At 36.3% G+C, this 14233-nt stretch overlaps 1 protein-coding gene across 1 annotated transcript; it reads left to right on the top strand.

Moving 5' to 3' along the window:
- On the top strand, positions 1 to 5491 carry LOC100890485 (flocculation protein FLO11). The gene is made up of 4 exons (XM_003726487.3): positions 1 to 249; positions 2607 to 2983; positions 3616 to 3706; positions 4777 to 5491. Exons 1-4 carry the CDS (start codon positions 200 to 202, stop codon positions 5183 to 5185), a joined length of 927 nt encoding a protein of 308 aa, XP_003726535.1. The 5' UTR covers positions 1 to 199; the 3' UTR covers positions 5186 to 5491.
- Positions 5492 to 14233: the final 8742 nt, after the last annotated feature.

Raw genomic sequence — 14233 nt, 5'->3', positions numbered from 1 at the left:
AGAAAATAAAGTCCCATTCAAGTAGAAACAACATCCTGATTGATACTCAACACCAGTATCTAACAGACGAATACCTGGCAAGCGAACATGTATATCATTTTCATAAATATATATCGTCATTATCAACCGACGCCTTGGTGGTTAAGCGTTATCTCCCGTTGATCAGTACTTCATTTTGATTTGAGCAGTCGTCATTTGCATGTCGAGAACTTCTAAACGGAACTTCAGAATGGCAGGATTTACACAAAGGTTAGTGCCTTATCGTCTTCTTATTTATCCGGTTTTTGAAACCCGAAATAGATTATTAATTTGTAAGGGAAGTACACCCTGATATTAAGTTGGTTAAAATACAGTTGGTTTAATAAAAGCAGAGAAACGAGAGACAGAAATTAGTGAAAGTTTGAGCAATATCCGATTAAAAGTAGGAAACTTGTAAATGTTTCAAGTTGTTATCAGTTGTACACACATTGGCATCACTGTGACGTATCTTGCTAGGTCCTCCCCAATGTGCTATTTTCGGAAAATTTCGTCAACTTCGATTTTCTTAATTATTGAGGACGGAACAGATTTCTTTCAGACAGGGGTCGTATAAAACATATTTGCACTAATAATATTTAGGGGGAATGTATGATTGACAATTTTCTTGAGGGAAAATATAGATTTATGACGTTTTTAGTACAGAGCAAATTTGAGGGGACCCTTAAAGATACGTCACAGATTTGCCAATTTGTGTTTGATTGATTGCCCCTTAAAATAAACACAAAACTTTCTTATTTCAAATCGATTTTCGCTTAAACTTTCACTGACATGTTTTACTAATATCAGTGGGGACTTCCCCGTTCAGTATAGCATGTCTATAGGCAAACGTCAGGACATTGCGGAACTGAGAGCTGATATTCTACGTTTATTTCTCAAAGTCAACTATGCATGCATATGCATACTAAATGGAACTACATGGTTATAGTTTCTGATACTCGAATAGGTGTATACATAATATTGATAGCAGGAACATTTTTGTTTATATCAATCGACGTTTAGTAACATAGAGAACGAATATAAATAGATCCTAAATGAATGTATGCATAGACGATCTGGAGAGGACAATGTTCAAGACCAAAATTAAAAAAGTTGGCGAAGGAGGAGAAGACGAAGAAAATAAAAAATGAAGAACAGAACAAAGAAGAAAAGTAAAAGAAGAGGAGAAACAAAAGGAGAGAGAGGGAGAGAGAGAGAGAAAGAGAGAGAGAGAGAGAGAGAGAGAGAGGAGAGAGAGAGAGAGAAAGAGAGGGAGAGAGAGAGAGAAAGAGAGAGAGAGAGAGAGAAAGAGAGAGAGGGAGAGAGAGAGACAGAGAGAGAGAAAGAAAGAGAAAGAGAGAGAGAGAGAGAGAGAACAAGAGGAAGAGAAAAGGAAGAGGGTAAAGTAAAAGAAGCAGAGGGGGAAGAATAACAAGTAATGAGAATTAGAGGAAAATGAAGGGGTAATAAATAATATATGGAACAAAATTGGGAGGGGGTGGTGTCAGGAGAATCAAACCTTAAAAAATATGTTCTGAGTGATGAAGAAAAATCGGAGGAATGAATTCGATTAAGATCACTACCGTTTTGATGATCAACCCCTGTTTTCTTTTCCAATTGTCGTATTAAATTCCTTTCTCAATTTGAGAGATGGATGAAGTAGAATATACTCGTATACGGCTACATTAAGATGTTCGTGTCCAAGTCTTGCTAGGAATCAGAGCAAAACGCTCATGCCCTTTTAGCATATAACAAATGAACTTGAAGATCCACTATAAAATCACAATGATCATCGTGACCATTTTGCTAACGGGAGGATCAATATGGCAGTTTGTGATCTAAACTAAAGTTCATTACTTTCGTATCTAATATTTGATATCTAGTTCATCTCACATTTTGAGAATTTATGAACCAATTTTTTTTCTTCAAATTATACTTCCATCCAAGCCAACTGTATATGCAAGTTTATATGTTTTTTTTAAATTTATGAATAGTCTACATGAGTGCGCCTACGAATGAATTAAATTTACTTTTTAAATCGTTGAAAAGGGACGTGAAACGGAATAAATTGGGAACCAAGAGTATAATTATAGGTGCTGAAAATGATTTGGGATTCTTTAAACTTACCCCTCTAATGATGGTTTTAGTTTTACTTGTATAGTGAAAAGATTATAATTCGTATTATTCCTAGTGAAATGAACGTTGATTTTTCCCATACTGAATGTTTTGTTTGAACGTTTGTACAGGGATATTTTTTGTTGGACCTATAATCATGATGATTTCATTAATTCATTTCACACTAATGTCATAATGAGGAATTTTAAATTTAATTTAAACTCCATATCATTATAATTAAGGGAAGTAGATATCTAAATTTTTAATATTCTTATTTTTTGTAGTCTTCTTCTGATTTAACTTTCAATAAACATGCCTTCAATTAGACTAATTTATTTTGTAGTAATATTGTCATCTTCGTTGTTGTTATTGTCAACTTGTAAAAAGTTCCTTGAATAATGAATGAACAACCACGCCTTTTATATAATATACGAAAACACTACAATATATCTGGAATATATATTTGTTCATTTTAGACACCGGTGTCCATCGGTTACCGGCTGCATGTTTCTGCTCGGAATTGCCCTGCTTTGTGCAGAAACGATAACAGCGCAAAGCACCACAGATACTAGTTATAGTATGGCAACAACGGACGAGGCAAATATTACGTTAAACACAAGTATGACCCCAACTAACGAAACTCCGGCAAATCAGACAACTTCAAGTTTTTCAACCGAGGTATCTACAACCAATGCACCCTCACCGACGACGCCCAATACCACCATAATCATCACCCCCATCACCACAAGAACGACATCAACATCTAATAATGACATTGATGGAAAGACGACCAACTCTAGTCAAGGATCCGAAAATAATGACAAGAACGATGAATCTCCTACCGAGAAAATAGGTTAGTGAATCTAGTTGCAGAATATAAATCGTCAGAGAATGTGGAAAGTGTTTTAAACAGGGAGCAAAAGAGAAAGACAGAAAGAAGGAAAGGGTAAAAAAAGAAGAACTAAACAAAAGCTGGAAGTAAAGAGAAGCAAGGACGCTTAATAAGTATTCAACTGGGGGTAGGGGGGGGGGGCACTGAAACGAAAAAAGCAGCATCACTTTAGGAAAGTCCCCCGATTTGATGCCTTGCGTTGCTTAGAAATAACGCTCCGTGGACAGTTTCCTTGGACGTTATTTCTTGATTTAGTTTATAGATGTTTTAATCGGCCTTTACGTTCCGGGTTTAGAGTTAGGGATATAGTTAGGTTTATGGTTAGGTACATTCTGAATGTTTGGTGCATGGTTAAAGTTATGGGTTTAGAGTTAGTGCCAGGGTTAGGTTTAGAGAATAGGTAAATTCTTATTTTTTGGTGCAGGTTGGAGTTATAAGTGAAGGAGTATGTATCGCAAAATCTTGCTTGCTCCCAAGTTTTGAAGAAAAGAATACAATCTCAATATATCGAAATTGAATAAGGTTGATTATTTGAAAGTATTTTCCATCGTGTTTTGTTCATTCCCTCATTCTTATACTTTCAATTAACCCAGGATCCATAGCTATCGCAGGCTTGTGTCTGGTCATCGTTGCTCTACTTCTCATTGCAGTTAACGGATATGTGCTCTTCAAATCAAAAATAGGGTGTGTATTTATTATCATTGTTATCTAAATATATTTTCTAATAAATGAATCATTATCATTATCATCATTATCGTTGATGTTATCTATTATTCATTAATATTATTTTCATTATGATTGTTATTATCATTAATATTTTTATCATTCTTCTTCTTCTTTTATTATAATTAACATTATTACAAATATTATCGTCCTTTATTATTATCATTATCATTTTTTTGTTTTGTTATCATGATCATCCTCATCCTCATCATCATATATGTATTTACTACTTTTTTGTTGATCTATTTTTATACAAATCTACATGATTCATATATCACTTTAACTGCTTATTTTACATACAATGATTTGGTTATCTGGAGTTAGACATCTTAGAATACCAACAATAATAAAGCGAGTAGTGCATAATGTTTCCATTTTGTAGAACAACGTAACACGGTACAGTCTCTTTCTCGTTCCTTTGTTTTCTTAAAAAACTTCTTCACGATAAAAAAAGTATTTTGAAATGTCGTTATAACAACAATATAAGACAAACTAAATTTTGAATGTAATTAGTAGGTTCATGATTTGATATAAAAAAATATATAATTTGCCTTTGATCATTTTGAAGTGTGTTGTATAAACTTGAAGAACAAACATTCTGCGGTATTTAGTTTGAACTAAAATGATACTTCAAACAATGACCATGATGATATTATCAGATACATACAATGCGATTGGTAAGACATCATACTACTGATAATGTTATATTAATTTCATAGACCAAACTTCATTTTGTAAACCTTTATTTTTATCATTTTTCTACAGTTTCTTCAAGGTTACAGTTAGTTTACAAATATGTTGGTGTGTACTAAACTTGTGACATTTGTCTTAGTTGTTTAAGCATGCAACGTGCAGACTATTCAGAAATGACAATTATTATCGCTCGGACGCTCCGCTCCCTCGTAAGATACATTTTTAACTGTACTAGTTAATTGTATACGATCTGGACACGTGTTAGGTATGTATTATGTGCCCTCCTCCCAGTCATGACAACAAATTACTGATTTTGATTCTTAACTTTACTCTCTCAGCTCATGCACCTCATGCAGCTCAAAACAAGGTATGTTCCACGTCCTACAAATGTCTTCCACCAAGAAGGACCCTGTCAATGACGACGACGTCGAGGATAACTTCGACGAGGACGCTGACGTCGACAGGAAAACCAACTCGTCGACTTCGTTGAACAAAGAGAGCCCCGCCGACCAGCCGGCTGAGCAGAACGGTGATGTGCACGTGAAGGTCGATGTCGAGGACACCGCAGAATCTTCTAAGAACGAAACCGATGACGTAGATGCCAAGACACCCGTAGCAGATGCCAAGACACCCGTAGCTGATGTCGTTGACAAGAGCAACGAACCGGAAAACGAAGCCGAGAAGAGGAATGAGACTGTAGTTACAGTCACCATAGAGGGCGGTAATGGAAACAAAAACGAGCCTTGATATTTTGTTCAGTGCTTCGCATCTTGAGTTTGTTTCTAATGGAAAACGCGATATCCAAATGTAAATCGGTCAAGGTTTCAGTACAGGGATAGTGTTGATGGTCTGCAGAGGATGATTTTTTTTCTCGCAAAGTTATAACAGTTTGATTGATATTATTTTCTGCATGTTTTGAGATGACATTAGTCCAAATTGTAAGAATAGAACCTTCGTGTGAAACTGGCTATTTAGTTAATTATATGGAAATAACACTGAGTGTTCGTCATGCAGGGTATTTGAGTGTGTTCGTGAGCGTGGGGGTGGGGGGGGGGGGGGGGGCTGCATTTCTGCTAATGAAGCTGGGGCTGTCTGACTAAAGCACTCTTATAACGCTTTCTCTACCAAGTATGTCAGTTTATTTCCTGCTGCAAAACATGTATTACAAACTACTTAATGACATTCTACAAGGAAGGAAGGATATGTTGTCACTTAGCCAAAATGAAACCTGAACTATTTGAGAAACACCTTTTTATTACCAACCCATCCTCTTTATGAAGATATATTCGTTTAAATTCCTCTTTCCGAGTCTGTCCTCGAAACTCTTCACTTCTTCAATAATATAATATCAAATTACTCTACATATATAGCAGGCACACTATTCTGTCGATCTATGTTTCTTTAATTTCGTACTTCAGATAATGTTTTCTTAGACCTTGAGGAATACTTGACTGAAAATACAAATACCTGGTGGAATACCGCCCTCTTCAGACTAGATGCGCTGATATTTTATTGTTTTTATATCATTGTAGGATAAATTCTGTAAGGTAATCTCTCAACACGAGTAGTAGACAGTGATGCTAGTTTATTTTAAATCTATTATAATGTAATTTTTAACTCTTCACCTAGGTTTTCAGTGGGTTTCCGGCTACGAACATTCATGTGGTTGGAGAAGTATACGTGTGCGCTTGTAAAATGGCGCTGGAATACTCCCCAGGGGGCGGAGCGCGTTCCAATATCCGATGTCATGATTATAACAAATGTAAAGCGCTTAGAAACGTCTGATTAAGCACTTTGAAAATGTTATCACTAATATTTGTATTATAATTGCTCTATTATATTGTATTATACACGATTTTACTTTTTATTTATGTTTTCACATTGAAATGATAATGGTTTTAAAGAGTTGTTGCTACGCATCAAAGGCAGGCATATCATCGGTGGGGTGACAAAACCTCGTAATTCAAATTCGGATTATTTTTCACAAATAGCACGATCACATGGACTTGAAAAAAATGAACCCTATGTAATCTCAAAAACATTGTGCGTCACCAATTGAGCAACTCTGTTTCAAAATACACCCCCTCACGAAGTCTTCGCTCCTCATCAGACACGCTATTACTTAATACACACAGAATAAAACTTGCTTGGGGCGATCGGGCTTTCTCTGCGAATGGGTCCAAAACTCTGGAATAAGCTCCCTCTACAAATACGCCAACTGTCGTCAACAGAAACATTCAAATTACAACTGAAAACTTATTTGTTTATTTCGTTGTAAATATTGCAATATTTTAATTTACCATGTCTAGGAGAATTTCGAATTTTGTTTTTCGGTTAATTGTGTTTTTTCTTTCTTATGTCTGTTACATGTCCTTTTCTCTAAGCGCCATGAGCACCGAAAGGTGGACCTGTGAGCTATACAAGTAGCCACTATTATTATTATTAGTACATCTTACATAAATCCGAAAATGAGTTCTATAGGCAATACATTTATAGGGATTCGGAATTGCCCTTGATTTTTTGAAAATCTTTGCGATTGTGTTTAACTTGTATCTCAGGAGTAATCTAATACTCGGGTATACCCATGTTAAGACTATCTGCAAAACAATGCCACAACCGATCGGAATAAGAAAGAACATAAAGGCTTTAATATTGTTACAACACTGAGGTGATTTTAAACTGAACCATCAAAAGTGAAATCTTTGAGTTACTTTTGTTTCACCCCATCTACGATGATAATGTGTTCAGCACATGCCTTCCGATTAGGTGGGCATGTTCTTTTTTTATGTGAAGAGGCGGAGAGGTTTTACACATTTATTTCCCCTATTACCATGGTAACGGTCACATTTGATGTAAACAACGTTTGATGTCACATTCTTGTAGACGTACGTCATGAGACAAAAACAAAAATTGCCGCCTTGTTGTTCAACAGTTTGATGTCTGTTATCGAAAACTCCCACATGAATGTTATCGAATGAAATTGGAGTAACTTTGGCTTATTTGCCAGATGAAAGTCCCGCAAAAAAAACCTATGTATTCCTCCCCCTTTCTTTCTTCCTTTTTTGGTGGTTGTCTTTCATTCTTTTTTTCATTTTTTTCCCTTTTTTTTCTTTCTTTCGTTGTTTGTTTGTTTATTTCATTCTTTCATTCATTCATTCATTCATTCATTCATTCTTTCTTTCTTCATTTCCTTCGGCTTTCTTCCTTTTTATTTGTAGAAGTTTTTACGTGTTTATCATTTTGGTACATTATTTGTGTCATTTCAAATGTTCTGGAGCCCAGACCCTTCCCCAGCTCGGGAGTACTACTACCCCCCTTGCTCTCGGCGTTAAAGTTAACACCCCACTTCACCGGACACGCCACTTAATAAATTGACGCAGTAAAACAAAAAGTTGAAGGATGAAAGGGCGATGTATTCCTGGCCGTATTTACTCAGTGGAGATGGTGAAATGTAGCAATGTTGTTTTTATATGAAGAGTAAACATTTCCTGTGTGTGTATTTTAAGGTATGCCAAACTGAATTATTTTTCGGGGGGGGGGGTCAGTCACGAATTACAGTTATGAATTCTAGATCACTGTGAGGATTGGTTTGTAAATGAGAGGTGTGGTGTCGATGATTGTAAATATTTTATACTTATCCACTTTGATTTTGTATTTGTGAAAAGTTGGTAATAAGCTTACAATGTGGTATTTTGTTTTTAAAGGAACACCTTTGACATTGGATATAAATGAACCTTTGACTTAGGAATGTAAAAAAAAAATCATGATAAGTATCTGCTGATTTCAGAAATGTTACGATGTAATTAGAAAAAGGTTTTCGAGTAAATCGAACGGCTGTATTTTACTAGAAGAACATGCACAATGTGTAGAGCGTCAACAAACAAATTGCATGTGCAATATTAAAACATATGGCACGTTTAATACTGTTTATCACAATGTAGCAATGTTTAGCTAATGTGAGAAGGAGAAGCAAGACTGTATTATAGGAATCTCGTCATTTACTTTTATTAGATTTTCGCAAGATTTGGTATTATTTCATTTGTCGTGTTTCTAGAAATACATTTAGCTGCTTTCACGAAAACTTGACGCCGAATTTTACTGTATATAGCCCGGTACTTATTGTTACTCAATGTCTCAGGATATTTTGTATTATTTTATTTGTCGTGCTCGTAGAAAAAAATTAAGTTGTCAACATTCAAAAAAAAAAAAAAAATGTGTATACGTGTGCTTTATAATGTGTATATAATCAAGGCAGTTTGTTTAATTATTTTCCTTTTCACAACATTATTAATATTTCTCTTTACTTGGTCTGAAAATGAGACTATCATATGAATTTGGACAATACCCAGTTTGAGGTTGTAATAAAAGCCACATTTTGTTATTTTCATACCATGAATGTATACATTATTGAGGTTGGATTATTTAAACATGTCACTTTAACAAGCATGTCTTAGTTTCTGCGGGAAACTCACCTGTATAGATTACACCTGTCAACCAGTGGCGTAGTACGCGTTGGGTGAGGGGGGGGGGGGGATGTACCCTCCATCGAATGCCGCTAAAACAAAAGTGAGACTAAAAAGAGGAACATGAAAAGGAAATAATATTATGACCCTTCGATACCCTATCCTCACGTGATCGTCCTGTTCCCTTACATTCTTCAACTAGGAAGACCGATGCTCCCTATTACACTCGTGCCCCACCCTCTACTGGAATCATACTATGCCACTGCTGTATGTCCCATAATGGCTATGTATTATACTTCACCTAACACATAAAAACATTGTTATCATTAATCATGACAATTGCATGCCAGAAAATGTTTGTAAATATTAAAGGGAAGTATCCTCAAGGAAATTTCATTCATGGCACCTAATATTGATTTACTTAGACTTTTCCAAATGGCACGTTACGCGAAATTCTAACCACAGTTTGAATTATAGAAATTCAGAAAACATTGTCAAGGTGAAAATTAATTTTGAATAAGGGCAGGGAGCGGTGGATGTGGGGGAACGATTATAATAATCGGGTTATCAGACATATTTTGTTGCTCATCAGTTTTAAAATGCCAAAGCAAAACAAACAAAAAAAGAAAAAGAAAATAAGAAAAGGAGGAAAAGGAGAGTGTGTGAAGGGGGGGGGGGACACATTTTGTCAACCCGCCCCCTCTGTTAACGCCCTCCGTCTATTAGACTTATATGTTATAAATATTTACAACCATGATATCGAACCAAATAACCACGTCGTAATAAAATCCAAGATCATCAACAATAATTACTACAAAGAGTGTGTTTGAATATGCACATGGGTTTGTATGCGTGTGCGTGTGGGTGTGTGTCTGTGTGTGTGATTCTTTTTGTTCTGTTTTGTTTGTTTAATATTGTTTTGTTCATATTGTGAACTCCAAGTCACCCATACTGGATCTCTTTGCAGCATGACATACAGTATTCCCGGTTCAAAAGTAAAATAAAAAAAAGAAATCAGAAGAGCTACGTCATTTCTCATATAAATGTCATACAAAGCTCAACCGAACTGTATTAGTTGCTATATTTCTGCCAACTTTTTCGAACATGTTCATGATTTCTCAGTTTGTCAGATTGTTTATGCCGGGACCCGGGTAACCATCGAGGTTCAATCACTATAATTACAGTAACTATACAAATAACTATATCAATAGTATTATGCTAAAGCCAAGGCTCAACACATATATTTTGATTTAAAAAAATATATATATTAAATAAACTCTTACTTATATCATTATTTTGTATATACAAAAATTAGTAAAAAATATATCTAAATAATTCATTATTTTGTGAGAATCGCTGACGCATCGTTTGCTAAAAACAAATAGGTATAAAGGATTAGTATAATAAGGCATGTAACATTACCGAACATAAACGTTTTAGAAGTATGCGCTCAACATGAGAGAAATAGAAGGAAAAAGAGAGCATAGAAGGGGTTATCGACACATAATAACTAGTTGTAGATAAGTATTATGGTAAATCGGGCTAAAATTATCACGGTACAGTCTCAAGTTCGTTTGCAAGCCAAAGGGATATTATCGCTATGCCATTGCTCTATTAGCGAACTATAGACGCATTCTATCGTGGAATGAAAACAAAATGATAAGAACAGAATAAAAGAAAAGAAAAAATCTTGACAAGAGGGCAAGGAGAGAGAGAGAGAGAGAGAAAACAAAAAAGTGTATTAAATGTATAGACCAGTAGCAGATCGGGAAGGGGTCCAACTGGCCGCGACCCCCCTTTTTTGGCGACCTAAAAAATGGGAAAGCGACTGAATAGAAGAAGGTTAAAGAGAAGAAGATAGAGGGAGAGAGGAAGAGGAAAGACAGAGAGAGAGAGAGAGAGAGAGAGAGAGAGAGAGAGAGAGAGAGAGAGAGAGAGAGAGGGAGATTAAAAAGAAAACCAAAAGAACCTGAAACTTATCAACATAACATTTAAACAAATATATTACATTGCTGATGTGTTGGCTCGACATGTGCCTACGAAGAATTCGGACGGGAGTAGAATAGTACAAACTTGTTTTTATTTTTTTTTAAAGAGAAAAAAGATCTTGACAGACGCATTGAGTTTGCCTAGGCTACACTTATAATGATGTTGGTAACGCATGGGACATGATACCGTGGCAGGCGTGGTGACTTCTTGTAACAAAAACTTTAAGCGACTTCCTCGGTAAATTGTGCTTATATTTTTGTGTAAAGTTGCATCGCGACCGACCGAGAAAAGTTTGTGATTTGGAAATGTGCTTTTTAATGAGAGCACATTAAACCACACCGGCAATTCATAGTCTGATCTTAATATTCATATTTTTCTTAACGTTACCTTTAAATCACAACTTTAAATAAAAAAGATGTGTTTTCTAAATTTCCAGGGCGCCCCACCGCCCCTAGAATTGCTTACCCAGCAATAGGTCCTATAGGGAGTTTAAATTGTCTGGCATTTGTAAAACACATGAGAATCTCTGCCTAATACCTTCTACAGTATTGTAAGGTTTAAATATACTAGTATGCAAGGGAGCACAACAAAAACTATTTTGTTATTGCAGCCTTTACTCATTATTTTTCATAAATATATATATTTTGTTTGCATTTTGAAAAATCCCCAAGAAAAAAAACACAATACGTTCTTCGTCCCCTGGAATCGTCGCCCTTGTGTCGTGGACTTGCCTTATTGGCTGCTATAAGCAAACATTCATTGTGAAAAGAAATTACAAAGAATGGACACCGATTAAGCAGATTTGCATAATAATCGTTGAGAATGTTTCCTTTTCATTCCGTTTTGGAGGTACTGCTTCGGTATGTGCCAGGCTCGGTGCTCGGTAAATCAATGGGATGGGATAGAATGTCAGAGCTGACGGGAACAGTGACTTCGGTCAACTTGACAAAGCCGTCTTTCAGAGATTTACAAGCAAGATCAGAATGGACTACAAGCTACTAGTTAAGATGACAGTTTTGTCAATTGATTCTTATCTACTCCAGTGGTCATGTTCAATATGAGCTTTTCTCATTATAATCTGGTATTGAGCCAACAAGCTTCACTGTTCTTCCACCTTGTCTTGCACAGTTTTCGGTGAACACTATCTTCTTTGGCCCTTTCTTATTTACGGGATTTATCTGCTAACATCTGCCGGAATATGACTGTTTGATAACGAGGGTTCTAAAAGTGCGATATAAGTCATCTAGAGTATGATTGCAAATTGATGGTATGTGTATTATTTTGTATAGAATTTGTAAATGTTATCCTCATAAATGTGTGAGTGGTATGTTTAGTGTTTGGCTGCCAAATTCAAAATGTATGAATGATTGTGTATAGCCTACTTATATAAATACGATTGGAATGTGACGTCATTCTCAAAAGAGCCTAGATATTAGGAGAATTTTCATGTTTAATATCTTGGATCTTGGATTCTTTTCCTCCTAAATACTCCGAAGAAGAGTTTTGACTATAGGTGTGGTATCGTTGTGATTTCCTTGACTCTTCAACAATTCCAGCGCCAAAAAGTCGGCGCCATTTTAGGCATTTTGCGCTGTATGAAGATAGTGTATAATGCTTACCATACGGTTAGGCCATCTCTGGACATTTACATGGGTGCGTTTTTATTGTAGTTGTATATCCATGGGTAAGTGTTTTTTTTTAAGTGGCATTCAGTCAATTTTGGTTTTATCTGGTAGCATAGTAGGCCTACATATTCATATTACTTTGGATATTTATATCAGGGTTTGCAATTCAAATTACATTATAATATCACATACAGATGGCGCTGTTAAAGTCTATCATAATTAAATAGAAATTCCTCATCACATTTATACACCATTGCAATTTTGGAGGTTAAATTGAATCCCTTTTTCACTTTCAGTTCTGACGATTTTCGCATTAACATTTTGAATCCTATTACTTCATTGAATTTGAACAATGTATAACTGGCTTTAAAACGTGCCCAGTAGATTTAGTGTAGTTAATTCCTAGCTGGAAGGTGGTGATATGTGAATGATGAGCCTATAAGGCTCCGCCCCTTAAACTACAGGTGAACGGCACGCAAAGTCAGATGCTATTTTTTGTTTTGATTATATGTTAGTTAGGAATTAGTGTAGTTGACTTTTGACTGAGAGATAGTGGCCTGTAAATGATGAGCCTACCGGGGCTCTATCTCTTAAAATGTAGATGAACGGCACGCCCATGCAATCAGATGCTCTATTTTATTGTATGTAGGTTATGGCTATTCTAGTTGGGAGATGGTGACCTGTGAATGATGAACCTACCGGGCCCCGCCCCTTAAATTGTAGGTGAACGGCACGCCCAGTCAGATGCTCTTTTTTTTTTATTGTATGTATGTATGTAGGTTATGGCTAAGTGTAGTTCATTTCTGGTTTGGAGATGGTGACCTGTGAATGATGAAACTACCGGGCCCCGCCCCTTAAATTGTAGGTGAACGGCACGCCCAGTCAGATGCTCTTTTTTTTTTTATTGTATGTATGTATGTAGGTTAGGGTTAAGTGTAGTTAATTTCTGGTTGGGAGATGGTGACCTGTAAATGATGACCCTACCGCCCAATAAGATGCTCTTTTTTTTTTGTATGTATGCAGGTTAGGGTTAGATGCAGTTAATTTCTGGTTGGGAGATGGTGACATGTGAATGATGAACCTACCGGGCCCCGCCCCTTAAATTGTAGGTGAACGGCACGCCCAGTCAGATGCTCTTTTTTTTTATTGTATGTATGTATGTAGGTAAGGGTTAGGTGTAGTTAATTTCTGGTTGGGAGATGGTGACCTGTAAATGATGACCCTACCGCCCAATGAGATGCTCTTTTTTTATTGTATGTATGCAGGTTAGGGTTAGATGCAGTTAATTTCTGGTTGGGAGATGGTGACATGTGAATGATGAACCTACCGGGCCCCGCCCCTTAAATTGTAGGTAGACGGCACGCCCAGTCAGATGCTCTTTTTTGTTTGTATGTATGTAGGTTATGGCTAAGTGTAGTTAATTTCTGGTTGGGAGATGGTGACCTGTGAATGATAAACCTACCGGGCCCCGCCCCTTAAATTGTAGGTGAACGGCACGTCCAGTCAGATGCTTTTTTTTTTTATTGTATGTATGTATGTAGGTAAGGGTTAGGTGTAGTTAATTTCTGGTTGGGAGATGGTGACCTGTAAATGATGACCCTACCGCCCAATAAGATGCTCTTTTTTTATTGTATGTATGCAGGTTAGGGTTAGATGCAGTTAATTTCTGGTTGGTAGATGGTGACCTGTGAATGATGAACCTACCGGGCCCCGCCCCT

This window comes from Strongylocentrotus purpuratus, unplaced genomic scaffold, assembly GCF_000002235.5.
Source record: "Strongylocentrotus purpuratus isolate Spur 01 unplaced genomic scaffold, Spur_5.0 spur5_contig_860, whole genome shotgun sequence".
NCBI classification, from domain to species: Eukaryota; Metazoa; Echinodermata; class Echinoidea; order Camarodonta; family Strongylocentrotidae; genus Strongylocentrotus; species Strongylocentrotus purpuratus.
The sequence above is the reverse complement of the archived record's forward strand: the minus strand, read 5'-3'. Positions and strand labels throughout refer to the sequence as shown.

Bases quoted from the DNA above. Each gene is read 5' to 3' on its own strand.
- LOC100890485 (XM_003726487.3), top strand. From the start codon at position 200: ATGTCGAGAACTTCTAAACGGAACTTCAGAATGGCAGGATTTACACAA. The intron at 250-2,606 runs GTTAGTGCCTTA...TGTTCATTTTAG, and splicing joins ATGGCAGGATTTACACAAAG to ACACCGGTGTCCATCGGTTA. The intron at 2,984-3,615 runs GTTAGTGAATCT...CAATTAACCCAG, and splicing joins ATCTCCTACCGAGAAAATAG to GATCCATAGCTATCGCAGGC.